Source organism: Papio anubis, chromosome 14, assembly GCF_008728515.1.
Source record: "Papio anubis isolate 15944 chromosome 14, Panubis1.0, whole genome shotgun sequence".
NCBI lineage: Eukaryota > Metazoa > Chordata > Mammalia > Primates > Cercopithecidae > Papio > Papio anubis.
The window spans coordinates 63148865-63163235 of NC_044989.1; the positions used below are offsets into that span (position 1 = coordinate 63148865).

General features: G+C 36.2%; 1 protein-coding gene across 14 annotated transcripts in view; it reads left to right on the plus strand.

The window, feature by feature from the left end:
- EHBP1 (EH domain binding protein 1) overlaps positions 1-14371 on the plus strand; it is a 402091-nt gene that overhangs the window by 134489 nt on the left and 253231 nt on the right. For all 14 annotated transcript variants that reach the window (XM_009184288.4, XM_009184284.3, XM_009184285.4 and 11 more), the window contains one exon: positions 7994-8047. In XM_009184288.4, the coding sequence (XP_009182552.1) occupies positions 7994-8047 (54 nt within the window). The remainder of the gene's footprint in view (positions 1-7993; positions 8048-14371) is intronic.

The window sequence follows — 14371 nt, forward strand, 5'->3', positions numbered from 1 at the left end:
TTCTTGATTTATTCAGGGAGAAATAGGAATGAGACAGTAACTGCTATTCTTCTTTTTTAGGGTAGTCAGAACCACTCTATTGCCCTTTTAACCAGCTGTCCAAAGAGCCAGTTATTAAGCCCCTCCTATCCATTTTTGTCCTACTGGAATGGTAATGGTAGTTAAGAGCAATATCTTTGGTGTCAGAAGAATCTTTATATGCATTATTAGTTCATTTAACTTTCACAGCAACTCTAAGGTATTACAACGATTCTCACTTTACTGATAAGGAAACTGAGACTAGAGAGGAATGTAACTTGTCCACACAGACTGTGATTTAGCCCTGTTCATTCCTCTACACTGTACTGCCTACTCTGTAACAAAAAGAGTTGTGAATATTGATCACAACAGTAGGATCTCTGACATACTTGAGGAAGACTTTTTTTTTTTAGACAGAGTCTCGCTCTGTCGCCCAGGCTGGCCAGGCTGGCGCTGTCTCTGCTTGCTGCAAGCTCCACCTCCCGGGTTCACGCCATTCTCCTGCCTCAGCCTCCCGAGTAGCTGGGACTACAGGCGCCTGCCACCACACCCAGCTAATTTTTTGTATTTTTTAGTGAGACGGGGTTTCACTGTGTTAGCCAGGATGGTCTCGATCTCCTGACCTTGTGATCCACCCGCCTCAGCCTCCCAAAGTGCTGGGATTATAGGCATGAGCCACCGCACCTGGCCAAGGAAGACTTTTAAGTAATTTCTTACTTTGTTTTAGTCTGTATTGGCAAAGCAAATGAATGGACATAGTTATACAACTTTTTAATAAAATGGTGATAGAGAATGAGGGGCTAGAATAGAGCTGAAAAATAGCCACTGCCTTGTGTTCTGGGAAAGGATATGCATTGATAGTGATTCTGAGTTGAAAGTGGCTGTTGAAATGTGTTGCTTGGAGGATCAGGAGGTAAGTGAAGTTTTCAAGTACTGATGAGAATGTTCAGCATATCCTTATCACTGAGTTTTTAGATTTGGAGGGTTAGTATGTAGAAAAAAACCCAAACACCCCTCCCTGTCAGTCTGCTGTATTACACGTTTCTACACAATTGTGCTATTGAGGCAACTTTGTGACCATGTTCAATATTTAAAAGAGTATTTTTAGCGGATACTTTCATCTTCCTGACTCCTTCCATCCTCCCAGAATTCTTATAGATAAGCAGAAAAGTAAAATAACAAAATGGAATAACTTTTCATTTGTTCATGGTAATTTTTGGATCTTGTTTTTGAACAACACTTAAAATATTCAAGTGAAAAACTTCACATTTTCTCTCTTTTTAAAACTTGTGTTAACTCTCGTAATTCACTTAATCCTGAAATTTGCAGATAGGAAAGGACTGCTCTGCACCCTTTTTGTCCTTAATGAGTAGCATACACAGAGGTATGCTCATAGAGGAGGTGCATTTTAAGATAGTTATCAATATGTTTAATTTTTCTGTTTAATTTTTCTTTCATTTAACCAAAAATTAATTTCTTTAGCCTCCTTTTGATATTTGAGTTAAATTGAAAATAGCTGTTTCTAGTAAATTTTTGTTTTAAAAAGACTTTTAGGATTTTGAGAAGGACAATGGCTCTTCAAGCTATTTTTAATTTTTCTCTTTAGTGCAGTGCTAAGAAAGGAGACAGTAGAGGGAGAGTGGGATGTAAAAAAATGCTTAATTGAATTACACTAGAAGCAATTCTCATTACAAATGTTTTTGTCTGGTCAGTAATATAGTTAATTATGTAGAGATACCATTTTTCAGTGCCTTGGAAATGAACATCATTGCTGCTTATTTTACATCTTTTTACTCACTTGGCCCTATCAGATGTGCCTCTTGGTCTCATTAAAATTATTCTTTGGTAAAAATTATTTTAGGAATAATACATTATCTGTGCTTTACAAAATATTTCATTGCTTTAAGAGTTAATGTATGTCATATATATGGTGCTGTTAAATATCTATTAATTTATAAGATATATTATATATGTATTATATAGTATATAATCTATGTAATATGTATTATATAGTATATAATCTATATTATATATATTAATTTATAAGATTAATTCATTACTTCATTAATCCAGTATTTTTGAGAACCTTGCTGTGTGCCAGGTACTTTTCTAGATCCTGGGGGCACAGTGCCTACACTGAACCAACAAAGTGGGTAAAAGTCAGACAGACCTGGAACAGCAACATAGCTTAAACACTAGCTGTGCACTGTGGGAAGCTGCATCTCTTAGTTTTCGTTTTTCTGCTCCGTTAAATGGGAATGAAGATAGTACCTACCTCATAGGTTGCTAAATGAGTAAAACAGTTAGCACAAGAACTGGGACATGGTGAGTGCTCAGTAAATATTTTATATTATTATTTTGATACTAACTGTGCTGGAGCTGTGCTGCATTCCTCAAAATACAGAAGGAGATGGGAGGGAGAGGCAGGGAGAATGGGAGAATGGTATGATGTCTCCCCTGCATTGCATTACACTGTATTACTTGGTCTCTGTGCCCTAAGTGCATCATGGAAAAGCTCTTTCAACCTTTATTTACAATTCTTTTTCTCCATAAACCCAGTTTATAGGCAGAGCCAGCTGAGGAAACATATATTAAGTATTGTTTTCCACTTCCCTTTTCCTTCTACCATTTTCCTGTTCACCACCATCAAAGAAACTTCTTTTGGCAGATTTTTATCCTACCTATGTGAATTTACTCATAAAAATAGTTGCTTCAATACAGCTCAAACTCAACCAGCTGCCATGCTATTATACTAGAAAATGAGTAAACAGACATAACGAAGTAACTAAGGAGTTTGGAATTTATCTCATAAGTTGTAAGGGTTGTTAAAGAAATCTGAGTTGGTACTGATACGGTCAGAACTGTGGTTTGGGAAAATTAATCTGTGTACAAGATTGAATGGAGATCAGAGAGACTGAGAGAGTGCTCCAGTCACGTTCATCTTGAAATAGCCTAGATATGAACTCAACTATGATAATAGAAATAGAAGATCATTAATAGACCAAAGTGGAATCAATCATAAATGTTTCTCTATGAGACGCATGGGACCTAAGAGACCCAGTGGGGAAATATCAGAGCCCATCTCCCATCCGTGTGTGCTCAATCTTAGAGTGCAGTGTTGAGCCAAAAGCATGCTTTATTGAGATATTCTCTCATTTTCTTGATACCTCCATTCCTACCTCACCTCTGATACATGGAGTGAACTTGAGTAAGTTAAATGGGCGTGTAATGTGACCGCACTACTTTTCTCTCTGTTTCTTATACTTTGTTGCCTTTTGCCTTTACTGACTCCAAAATCTGTGGAAATCCTTTGTATTCCCACCCAGCCCAGATGTTTTCTCTCTCATGAAGTTTCTCTTGTTCATTCTTCTAAGAAGTAGTGTGTCGTTTCTAATCTCTGGTAAAATCATTTATTTCATTCATCATACATTTATTTGAATTTAGAACTATTGTGTTTGTCTTTGAAGGCAAGGACAACTGTCTTTGAATCCATGTAACATCTCTACAATCCCTTATATACTAAGTCCCTAATAAATGTTTCTCAAATAAATGCTTGCAAAAGTGTGCTTCAGTTGAAGAAAAAAAAAAAAAAAGTTGCATTTGGTTGTAGGATCCATTACCCTTTCTCAGGTTTCTAAGGCATTTCTGAGGTTAATGAGGGAGAGGTAAGAGGAAGGGTATCAGTAGCCCTGCTGATTTGCCATTTTGTCTAGATTATCAGGTCTCTTTTAGTGTTTTGAAATTCCAGCTGTTTATTTAACCTCAGCACTGAAGAAAACTTTGCCTCTAGTGGTAACTTTTAAGATACATACAGGCATAAAAATGAAGGCAGAGCTTTATATTAGCATTTAATATCTTAATAAACTGCTTCTTAATAGTCCATGTACTGGTTTATGTGTCTCTGATTAGGTAGGTGCAGTGATGGAAGATAGTGATAGGCATCAACAAAAATAAAATAGAGGATTTCTTAATATTAAATAATTATTATAATTTAGATAAATTATGGAAATATTAGTAGGGTATGGCCAGACACTGTGGGTCATTCCTGTAATCCCAACACTTTGGGAGGCGGAGGTGGGTGGATCGGGAGGCTAAGGTGGGTGGATCGCTTGAGCCAAGGAGTTTAAGACAAGCCTGGCAACATGGTTAAACCCCATCTCTACAAAAAATACAAAAAATGGACCAGGTGCAGTGGCTCACACCTGTAATCCCAGCATTGTGGAGGTTGAGGCAGGAGTTCAAGACCAGCCTGGGCAACATGGCAAAACCCTGTCTCTTTTGAAAATACAAAAAATTAGCTGGGCACAGTGGTGTGTGCCTGTAGTCCCAGCTACTCAGGAGGCTGAGGTGGGAGGATTGCTTGAGCCCAGAAGGTGGAGGTTGCAGTGAGCCAAGATCACACCCCTGCAATCCAGCCTGGACAGCAGAGCAAGACTCTATCAAAACAAACAAACAAACAAACAAACAACAACAAAAAGTCAAGACTAAGAAAATCACTCAAAACCATGCATTTACATGGAAATTAAACATCATGCTCTGGAATGACTTTGGGGTAAATAATGAAATTAAGGCAGATGTCATGAAGTTACTTGAAACTAATGAGAACAATGATACAACAGACCAGAATCACTGGGACACAGCTAAGGCGATGTTAAGAGGGAAATTCGAAGCGCTAAATACCCATATCAAAGAGTTAGAAAAATCTTAAATTAACAACTTAACATCACAGCTGAAAGAATTAGAGAAGCCAGGACAAATCAGCTTCAAAGCTGGCAGAAGACAAGCAGTAACCAAAATCAGAGCTGAACTGAAGGAAATAGAAAATGAAAACCCATTCAAAAGATCAACAAATTCAGGAGTTGGTGTTTTGAAAAAATAAAGATTGATAGGCTGCAGCTAGACTAATAAGAAAAGAGAGAAGAGCCAAATGAACACAATTAGAAATGATGAAGAGGCTGTTACCACTGACCTCAGAGAAATGAAAATAACCATCAGAAACTATTATGAACACCTCTTTGCACACAAACTAGAAAACCTAGAAGAGACGGATAAATTCCTGTACACATATACCCTTCCAAGAGTGAACCAGGAAGAAACTGATTCCCTGAACAGACCAATAACAAACTTCAAAATTGAATCAGTAATAAATAGCCTACCAACCAAAAAAAGCCCAGGACCAGATGAATTCACGCTGAATTCTACCAGATATACAAAGAATAGCTGGTAGTATTCCTACCAAAACTATTCTAAAAAATTGAGGAGGAGAAACTCCTTCCCAGCTCATTCTATGAGGTCAGCATCATCCTAATAACAAAACCTGGCAGAGACACAGCAAAACCTGGCAGAGACACAACAAAAGAAAACTTCGGGCCAATATCCTTGATGAACATCGATGCAAAAATCCTGAATAAAATACTGGCAAACTGATTTCAGCAGCACATCAGAAAGCTAATCTACCATGATCAAGTCGATCAAGTCGGCTTAGTCCTCAGGATGCAAAGTTGATTCAACATATGCAAGTCAATAAATGTGATTCATTACATAAATAGAACTAAAGATAAAAACCACATGATTATCTCAATAGATGCAGAAAAGGCTTTTGATAAAATTCAACATCCCTTTGTGTTAAATACTCTCAAAACTAGATAATGAAGAAACATATATCAAAATGATAGCCATCGATGACAAACCCACAGCCAACATCATACTGAATGGGCAAGAGCTGGAAGCATTCCCTTTGAAAACCGGCACAAGACAAGGATGCCCTTTCTACCATTCCTGTTTAACATAGTGTTGGAAGTCCTGGCCAGAGCAATCAGGCAAGAGAAAGAAATAAAGGGCATCCAAATAGTAAGAGAAGAAGTCAGTTTATCCCTCGTTGTAGATGACATGATCCTAATCTAAAAAACCCCATAGTCTCAGCCCAAAAGCTCCTGCAGCTGATAAATAACTTCAGTGAAGTTTTAGGATACAAAATCAGTGTATAAAAATCACTAACATTCCTATACACTAATGAAAGCCAAGATGAGAGCCAAATGAGGAACACAATCCCATTTACAATTGCTACAAAAATAATAAAATACCTAGGAATACAACTAACCAGGGAGGTGAAAGATCTCTATAATGAAAACTATAAAACACTGCTCAAAGAAATCAGAGATAATACAAACAAATGGAGAAACATTCCAGTGCTTATGGATAGGAAAAACAAATATCATTAAAATGCCATACTGCCCAAAGCAATTTACAGATTCAGTGCTATTCCTATCAAACTACCAATGGCATTCTTCACAGAACTAGAAAAACTTTTTTTAGAATTCATATGAAACCAAAAAGCCTGAATAACCAAGGCAATCTTAAGCCAAAAGAACAAAGCTGGAAGCATTATGCTACCTGACTCCAAACTGTACTGAAGGCTATAATAACCAAAACAGCATGGTACTGGTAAAAATCAGGCATATAGACTAATGGAACAGAATAGAGAGCCCAGAAACAAGGCCACACATCTGCAACTATCTGCTCTTTGACAAAGTTGTCAAAAACAAGCAATGAGGAAAAGACTGCCTATTCAATAAATGGTGCTGGAATAACTGGCTAGCCATATACAGAAGACTGAAGCTGGACCCCTTTCTTACACCACGTACAAAAATCAACTCAAGATGAATTGAAGATTTCAGTGTAAAACTCAAAACTATAGAAACCCTGAAGGACAACATAGGCAATATATTCCTGAACATAGGAGCTGGCAAAGATTTCATGACAAAGACACCAAAAGCAATTACAACAAAAGCAAAAGTTGACAGATGAGATCTAATTAAACAAGAGCTTCTGTACAGCAAAAGAAACTATCAACAGAGTAAACAGACAGCCTACAGAATGGGAGAAAATATTTGCAAACTATGCATCTGACAAAGGTCTAATATCCAGTATCTATATGGAAGTTAAATTTACAAGAAAAAAACAAAACAACCCCATTAAAAAGTGGGCAAATGACATGAACAGACACATTTCAGAAGACATACATGTAGGCAACAAGCATATGAAAAAAAAGTTCAACATCAGTGATCATTAGAGAAATGCAAATCAAAATCACAAGATAGCATCTCACACCAGTCAGAGTGGCTATTATTAAAAAGTCAAAAAATAACATGCTGGCGAGGTTGTGGAGAAAGGGAGCACTTATACTCTGTTGGTAGGAATGTAAATTAGTTAAGCCTTTGTGAAAAGCAGTATGGCAATTCCTCAAATAACTAATGGCAGAAGGACCATTTGACCCAGCAATCCCATTACTGGGTATATACCCAGAGGACTATAAATCAGTCTGCCATAAAGAAACATGCATGCATAAATTTGTTGCAGCACTAATCACAGTAGCAAAGACATGGAATAAACCTAAATGCCTATCAGTGACAGACTGAATAAAGAAAATATTGTATATGTATACCATGGAATACTATGCAACCATAAAAAGGAATGAGGTCATACTTTTTGCTGGAACATAGATGGAGCTGGAGGCTATTATCCTTAACAAACTAATGCAGGGACAGGAAACCAAATACTGCATGTTCTCATTTACAAGTGGGAGCTAAGTGGTGAAAATTCATGAACACAAGGGAACAACAGACACTGTGGCCTGTTGGAAGTTGAAGGGTGAAGGGTGGGAGGAGGGATAGAAGCAGGAAAAATAACTATTAGGTACTAGGATTCATACCTGGGTGAGAAAATAATCTGTACAGCAAACTCCTGTGCCTTGAGTTTACCTATGTAACAAACCTGCACATATACCCCAAACCTAAAATATAAGTTAGAAAAATTATAATAAAAATAATGCAAAAGAAAAGAGTAGGCTATTCTGCCTCTCCATTTTTAAAAGCTAGTAAAAGCTAAAAACAAGGCTATATGTATTTTCTTAATTGAATTTATTGGACTAAAGACATGTATTTCAATTCAATTTCATATTTTGCTTTTGTTACAGGATCCTCATGCGGAAGAATTTGAAGACAAAGAGTGGACATTCGTCATAGAAAATGTAAGCTAATGGCAAATTCCTTCACCTTTCACATTTTCAACTTTATATATGCATTATTAAGGTACATTGGCGTTTTGGTGGTAGGAAAAATGTTACCTTAAGAAAATAGTGATTTGTAACTTTTAGAACTTTTTTAATGAAATGATAACCAGTAACAAAATTATTTGTAAGAAATGCTTTTATTAACACTGTAAGTCTTCAATACCAAATTATATGTGTGTTTGTGTGTGTGTGTGTATGTGTGTGTGTGTATATGTATTCTGTTTGGGGTTTAAGGGCAAGCCCATGTGTTATTCATCTTTTTATCTGTCAGCATCTAGCATAGTGCTTATCATATAGCAGATACTCATCTAAACATGTGTTGGATTAAACCGAAATCTTTAAAACCAAAGTATGTGGGCTGGGTGTGGTGGCTCACGCCTGTAATCTCCAGCACTTTGGGAGGCTGAGGTGGGCAGATCACCTGAGATCAGGAGTTTGCGACCAGCCTGGCCAAAGTGGTGAAACCCTGTCTCTAATAAAAATACAGAAATTAGCTGGGCATAGTGGCAGGCACCTGTGGTCCTAGCTACTCGGGAGGCTGAGGCAGGAGAATCGCTTGAACCTGGGAGGCAGAGGTTGCAGTGAGCCGCGATTGTGCCATTGCACTCCAGCCTGGGTGACAAGAGTGAAACTCCATCTCAGAAAAATAAAAATAAAAAAATAAAAAAATAAAAAAATAAAAAAATAAATAAATAAAGTATGTGTTGTAACTCTTTATTTGGGTTGAGAAATCCTAGATTGGTACCTTAATAATCATCCTAAGTTAATTTACATATTGTGGAATCCCAAGTGACTAGAAGGCATATAGTAGGTATTCAATGAGTGTTTATTTACTGGGAATTAAAGACAGGCCATCCAAATATAGTGATGATTAATAACATAGGCTTGGAATTCTTGGAAAATCTGTCAGATAAAGGAGTGGACATAGGATGGAATGGAAAATATGTTAACATTCCTTCTCTCCAAACATTAATTAATTTATTAGATTCACAAAAATCTATTGAAAATAATATAAATGACAGGAGTCAGATAGACCTGATTTCAAGTCCTGTCTCTTCTATTTACAAGTTCTGTGATCATTGGGAAATTTCTTAAATTCTCACTCATAAAATTATAGGGTTGCTTAAAGATTAAATAATTTTCAGTGAATATTAGCTTTTACCATTGCCATCATTGTCATGACTATTCATCATCATAATTGTTAAAGTTCTAAAACATATTTATAACAGGCTTATCACATGCTTTGTGTCATGTTCTTCCTTCTGATGCCTGACTTAGTTATGTATCTCAGTGACAAAAAGATTTTTTTGTTTATTCCCCAGCAGTAACTGGGTCATGTTTAGAACTAAAGAGCTGAGAAGTTTGGTAGTGAGATTGGGTCCATTATAGATTTACTTTCATATTATAAAGTTATGAGACTTCAGAGGGATTGTGAAATTGCTATATTCTTAATGCATGGGAAAGAGCACAGATGCGCATGTTATGACCAAAGCATTTGAAATACATTAACTCAAGAGAATACACTAATTTATATACTCTAAATTAGGGCAACTATCATAAATTATGAACTATGCCAAAAGGATACATTTATGTAATTAAACCTAAAACAAAACAAACAAAACAAAGGAAGTGCTGTATTCTCACCTGGAAGATAGACGAGAATGGGGTAGTTCTCCCTCTTTAGTTTTCAGGAGGACATTAATTTCTTTCTGCGAATATCAACTTCTGTATAGTGAGATTTGAGAATAATTTTTTTTCTCTCTCTAGGTGTATTAACTCTTTTTAACTGCTCTGGAAAATCTAGGCCAGTTTTCTGAGATATGTACAGGATCCCTGCTTGCATAAGTAGATTTAACAAGGGAAAAGTTTTATTTCATTTATCTCTCTATATACCACAATTTTTTTTTTTAAAAAAAAACCATACTACCTTTGGGGTATTAGCTTCTCAATAAATATTTGTTGAATTAGTGAGTGAATGAATGGTATAGTTAAACTCTGTGAACTGTTATAAATCCTGTGAGAATTATTCTTTTTAAGAGAAGAATACCTGTAATCCCAGCACTTTGGAAGGCCGAGGCAGGCAGATTGCATGAGGTCAGGAGTTCGAGCCCAGTCTGGCCAATATGGTGAAACCCCGTCTTTACTAAAAATATGAAACAATTAGTTGGGCTTGGTGGCGTGCGCCTGTAATCCCAGCTACTTGGTAGGCTGAGGCAGGGGAATTGCTTGAACCAGGGAGATGGAAGTTGCAGTGAGCCGAGATCGTGCCACTGTACTCTAGTCCGGGTGATAGAGCAAGACTCCATCTCAAAAAAAAAAAAAAAAAAAAAAAAAAAGAAGAAGAAGAATGTGAGTAACATCCATCAACTATACTGAAGAAAATTTGAAAAGTAGACCCTAGAGGCAGTAAAACAGCTTGTGAAGGATTCATATGCTGTTACAGTAGAAGCTCTTCTGATCAACTTTATTGGGCTTAAATAAGCCAATCTCATGAGATTTTTTCTGTATTACCATCTGTGGGATTAAATAAATATTCTTAGGCTGGGCATGGTCTCTCTCACCTGTAATCCCAGCACTTTGGGAGGCCAAGGCAGGTGGATCACTTGAGGTCAGGAGTTGGAGACCATCCTGGCCAACATGGTGAAACCGCGTCTTTACTAAAAATACAAAAATTAGCCAAGTGTGGTGGCGCATGACTATAATCTCAGCTACTCAGGAGGCTGAGGCTGGAGAATCACTTAAACCTGGGAGGCAGAGGTTGCAGTGAGCCAAGATTGTGCCACTGCACTCCAGCCTGAGCAACAGAGCAAGACTGTCTCAAAAAAAAAAAAGTTCTTAGACATTTTCTTTAAACCAAAATTTGATATAAGTAGACATTGCATTTTTCAAGTGTTAGCAGTTTGCTTTACTTGACATAATCTAATGAGAGATTTTTAACCTTTTAAATAGATGATTCAGTATTCATTCATTCAGCAGTTAAGTATTCAGTGAGCATGTATTATGTGCTAGGTACTTTTCTAGGCATTGGAAATAGTGGTATGTAAAACAGATGATTCAAGACCAGCCTGGGCAACAGAAAGGAGACTCAGTCTACAAAAAAATAAAAATAAAAAAAATTAGCTGAGCATGGTGGCATATGCTTGTGGTCCTGACTGTTCAGGAGACTGAGGTGGGAGGATTGCTTGAGCCCAGGAGGTCAAGGATGCAGTGAGCTGTGATTGTGACGCTGCACTCCAGCCTGGATGACTAAGTGAAACCCTATCTCAAACGAAACAAAACAAAACAAAACAAAACAGATAAGTCAACAAATCTCTTCGCCATGTAGTTTACACTCGTGTGTGTGTGTGAGAGAGGATAAAAATTAATATATGATTTAGTATGTTAGATAAAATAAATACATAATGTATGCTAAACATATAGTAGGTTACATAAATGCTATGGAGAAAAAAGGAAGAGGGATAAGGATCCCTCGTCTTTATGATTACACAGTTATAATGAGCCACCTTATTATTTCTAAGGTCTCCAAAAGAGAATTGGGGTATGCTTGTCAAATTTATTTAAAATATATTTTAATAAGAGAGCTGATGAAATGAATATTGTAAGATATGGGAAAGTTTTAAAATAACCTTGGCATTCTATATAAACCTCTCCTAGGTTATAGCTCCCCTCAGTGGTGAATGATGAAATTGACTTTCGCGGATCATCATGTACACGTTACAATGTTATACTTTCCCTTACATTTAATGTACTTTCACATTTCATACAAAAGAATTAGTGAATTTCAAAGAGCTAAAGTTCTTCTCTTTGTCTTGTAAAATCTGGGTTTTATTAGAAATTCTGTTGGTACATTGTCCTGACACTAAAAAGGTATGCTCTTTGCATGGAATTTTAATATCTTTCTTTTCTTTGTACATTGTGTTACAACCCCACAGTTAATAAAGAAATGTGGAGACTTTAACCATAATGTTCAATAGTAGCATTAGTAACAAAGAGTGAAGTTATATTTAATGTAAAATATCCCAATAAAACAGAAGTTCTCCAAATATATATCACTGTAACAAATTTATTGGACCCTTACTATGTACCAGGTACTATGTACATAGTAATACAATGCTTTATACACATTATCTCATTTGCTCAGTATAATAACTCTGGTATGAGTCAAATATAACCCTATTTTACAGGTAAAGAAAGTGAGGTTTAGAGAGTTAAGTAACTTGCCCACAGTTATATAGCTAACAGGTTGGGATTTTATCCAGTCTTGTCTTTCTCCAGGGCCTTTGCCCTTAACCCCTACTGCAATAACTGGCTACCTTAATAAGAAAGATGAAAAGAGATCATTTGAAATTGTAGAATCGTAGAGAAGTTTTTAATCAGTCTTCTGTAGTGGTAAGCCTGTGAAGAATATATGTATTAGATTAGTGAAGGTAGTCTTTAATTCTTACTTATATACAGTCTAGAGGTTATTTGGGTTATTTGACTATTGTTAGACATTATAAAATGGAATTATAGAATTTATCAGTCGCTAGAATTCTTAATATTTTTCCTCAAGGCAACCTTACTGCTTCTTTGTGCAAATTGAGATAATGCTATTTTCGTTTTGTGGGTTCTCTTGTTTTTGATTTCTCTGTTTTGTACGAGCTTTCTTCTTTGGACCAGAAGCTTTACAGTTGAAATTTTAGAGGTGGTTCTGCCACTTACTGGCTATGCAACCTTAGATAAATCATTTAATATTTCACAGCTTCCATGTAGTCATGTATAAATGGTGGTATTAATGTCTACTCCACACATTATTGAAGATTGGAAATAATGTATGTAAAACATCTAGCTTGATAAGGAGTAGCTATTTTTATAATGTTCCTTTCTAGAGGATATAGAAAAATATAAAGGAAAGAAAACTAGATTTCTAAATTTTATTCTTGCAGGATTTTAGTTTTCCACTCCTTTATACCACTTACACGTCTCAATGATTTCTAGACTTTACTGTTATCTCAAAGCAATGACAAAGCAACTTGTAACATCTCACTTGGACTAAGCTTAAAATTTTTTTTAAAATCTCTTGATTTAGGATATCTTTCCCTTATAAATTTAATCTAGGATTAAGAACAAGTATTTCTTTTGTATTATTTACAATCTACTTATTAGTGTAGATAATCAAGAATGGATACTATAAAACACTATGTTTCATTTTTATCTACTGTAATAGAATAACATCTGTTTATCCAGACAATTGACATTGTAGGGTTTTTTTAAAAATATGAAGCCACAACAGTTATATTTAGAAAACAAACTTTTTTATCTTCCTGGTGTTTTAGATTACCCAATTAAATCCAGAACCATTACATTTGTAAATTATATCCATAGGTTTTAGTTTCTTGTTTTTACATTTGAGACAAGGTCTTGCTCTGTCACCCAGGCTAGAGTGCAGTGTTGTGATCATGGCTCACTGCAACCTTGAACTCCTGGGCTCAAGCAATCGTCCTGCCTCAGCCTCCCCAGTAGCTGAGACTACAGATGCACACCATCACACCTGGCTAATTTTCTGTTTTGTAGACACAGGGTCTCCCTTTGTTGACCAGGCTGTTTTGAACCGCTGAACTCAAGCAGTACTCCCATCTCTGCCTCCCAGAGTGTTGAGATTACAGGCATGAGCTACCACACCCAGCTGGTTTTGGTTTTTAAAATCTAAAACATTTTATTTTTCTGATTCCATTGTTTTAATACATTAAAAGCATATTGATGAAAGGCACCAATCAGATTGAATCCATTCATTAATTTATTCAACCATTCTGCAATATTTTAATATGAATTTTTTATATGCCCAGACGTTTGGTGGTTATTGAAGATACAAAGTCAGTTAAGACATGCAGAATTTTGATTCTGAGATTCATGGTTTTTTCTCCCACATTTTTTTCTGTGAAATTGGGATCATCTTACATCTAGGATGTCCCACAGTTATAACTGGCAGTGTTTTTTTTCTCTTTTTGCTTTCTTATTGCTGTGTAAAATAATGATATATCATCTTTAAACCAATGAAAACTTATATTTGATGATGTAAGATAACCTGTCCTCAAGAAGCTTATGAAGTAGTGAAGTGTCAGAGAGGTAAAGAAAGAACTGCAAGGAAAAAAAAATGTTCATAGGGTACTACAGGACAGTAATGGAGGGCAGAGTCAGGGAATAATTCCTGGAGGCAGTGGCTACAAAGTTTAGTCTTGAAGAAAAAAGGAAGTTAGGCAAAAAAAGGCATTCTAAGCAGAGGAAAGAAATATCAGGACAGAA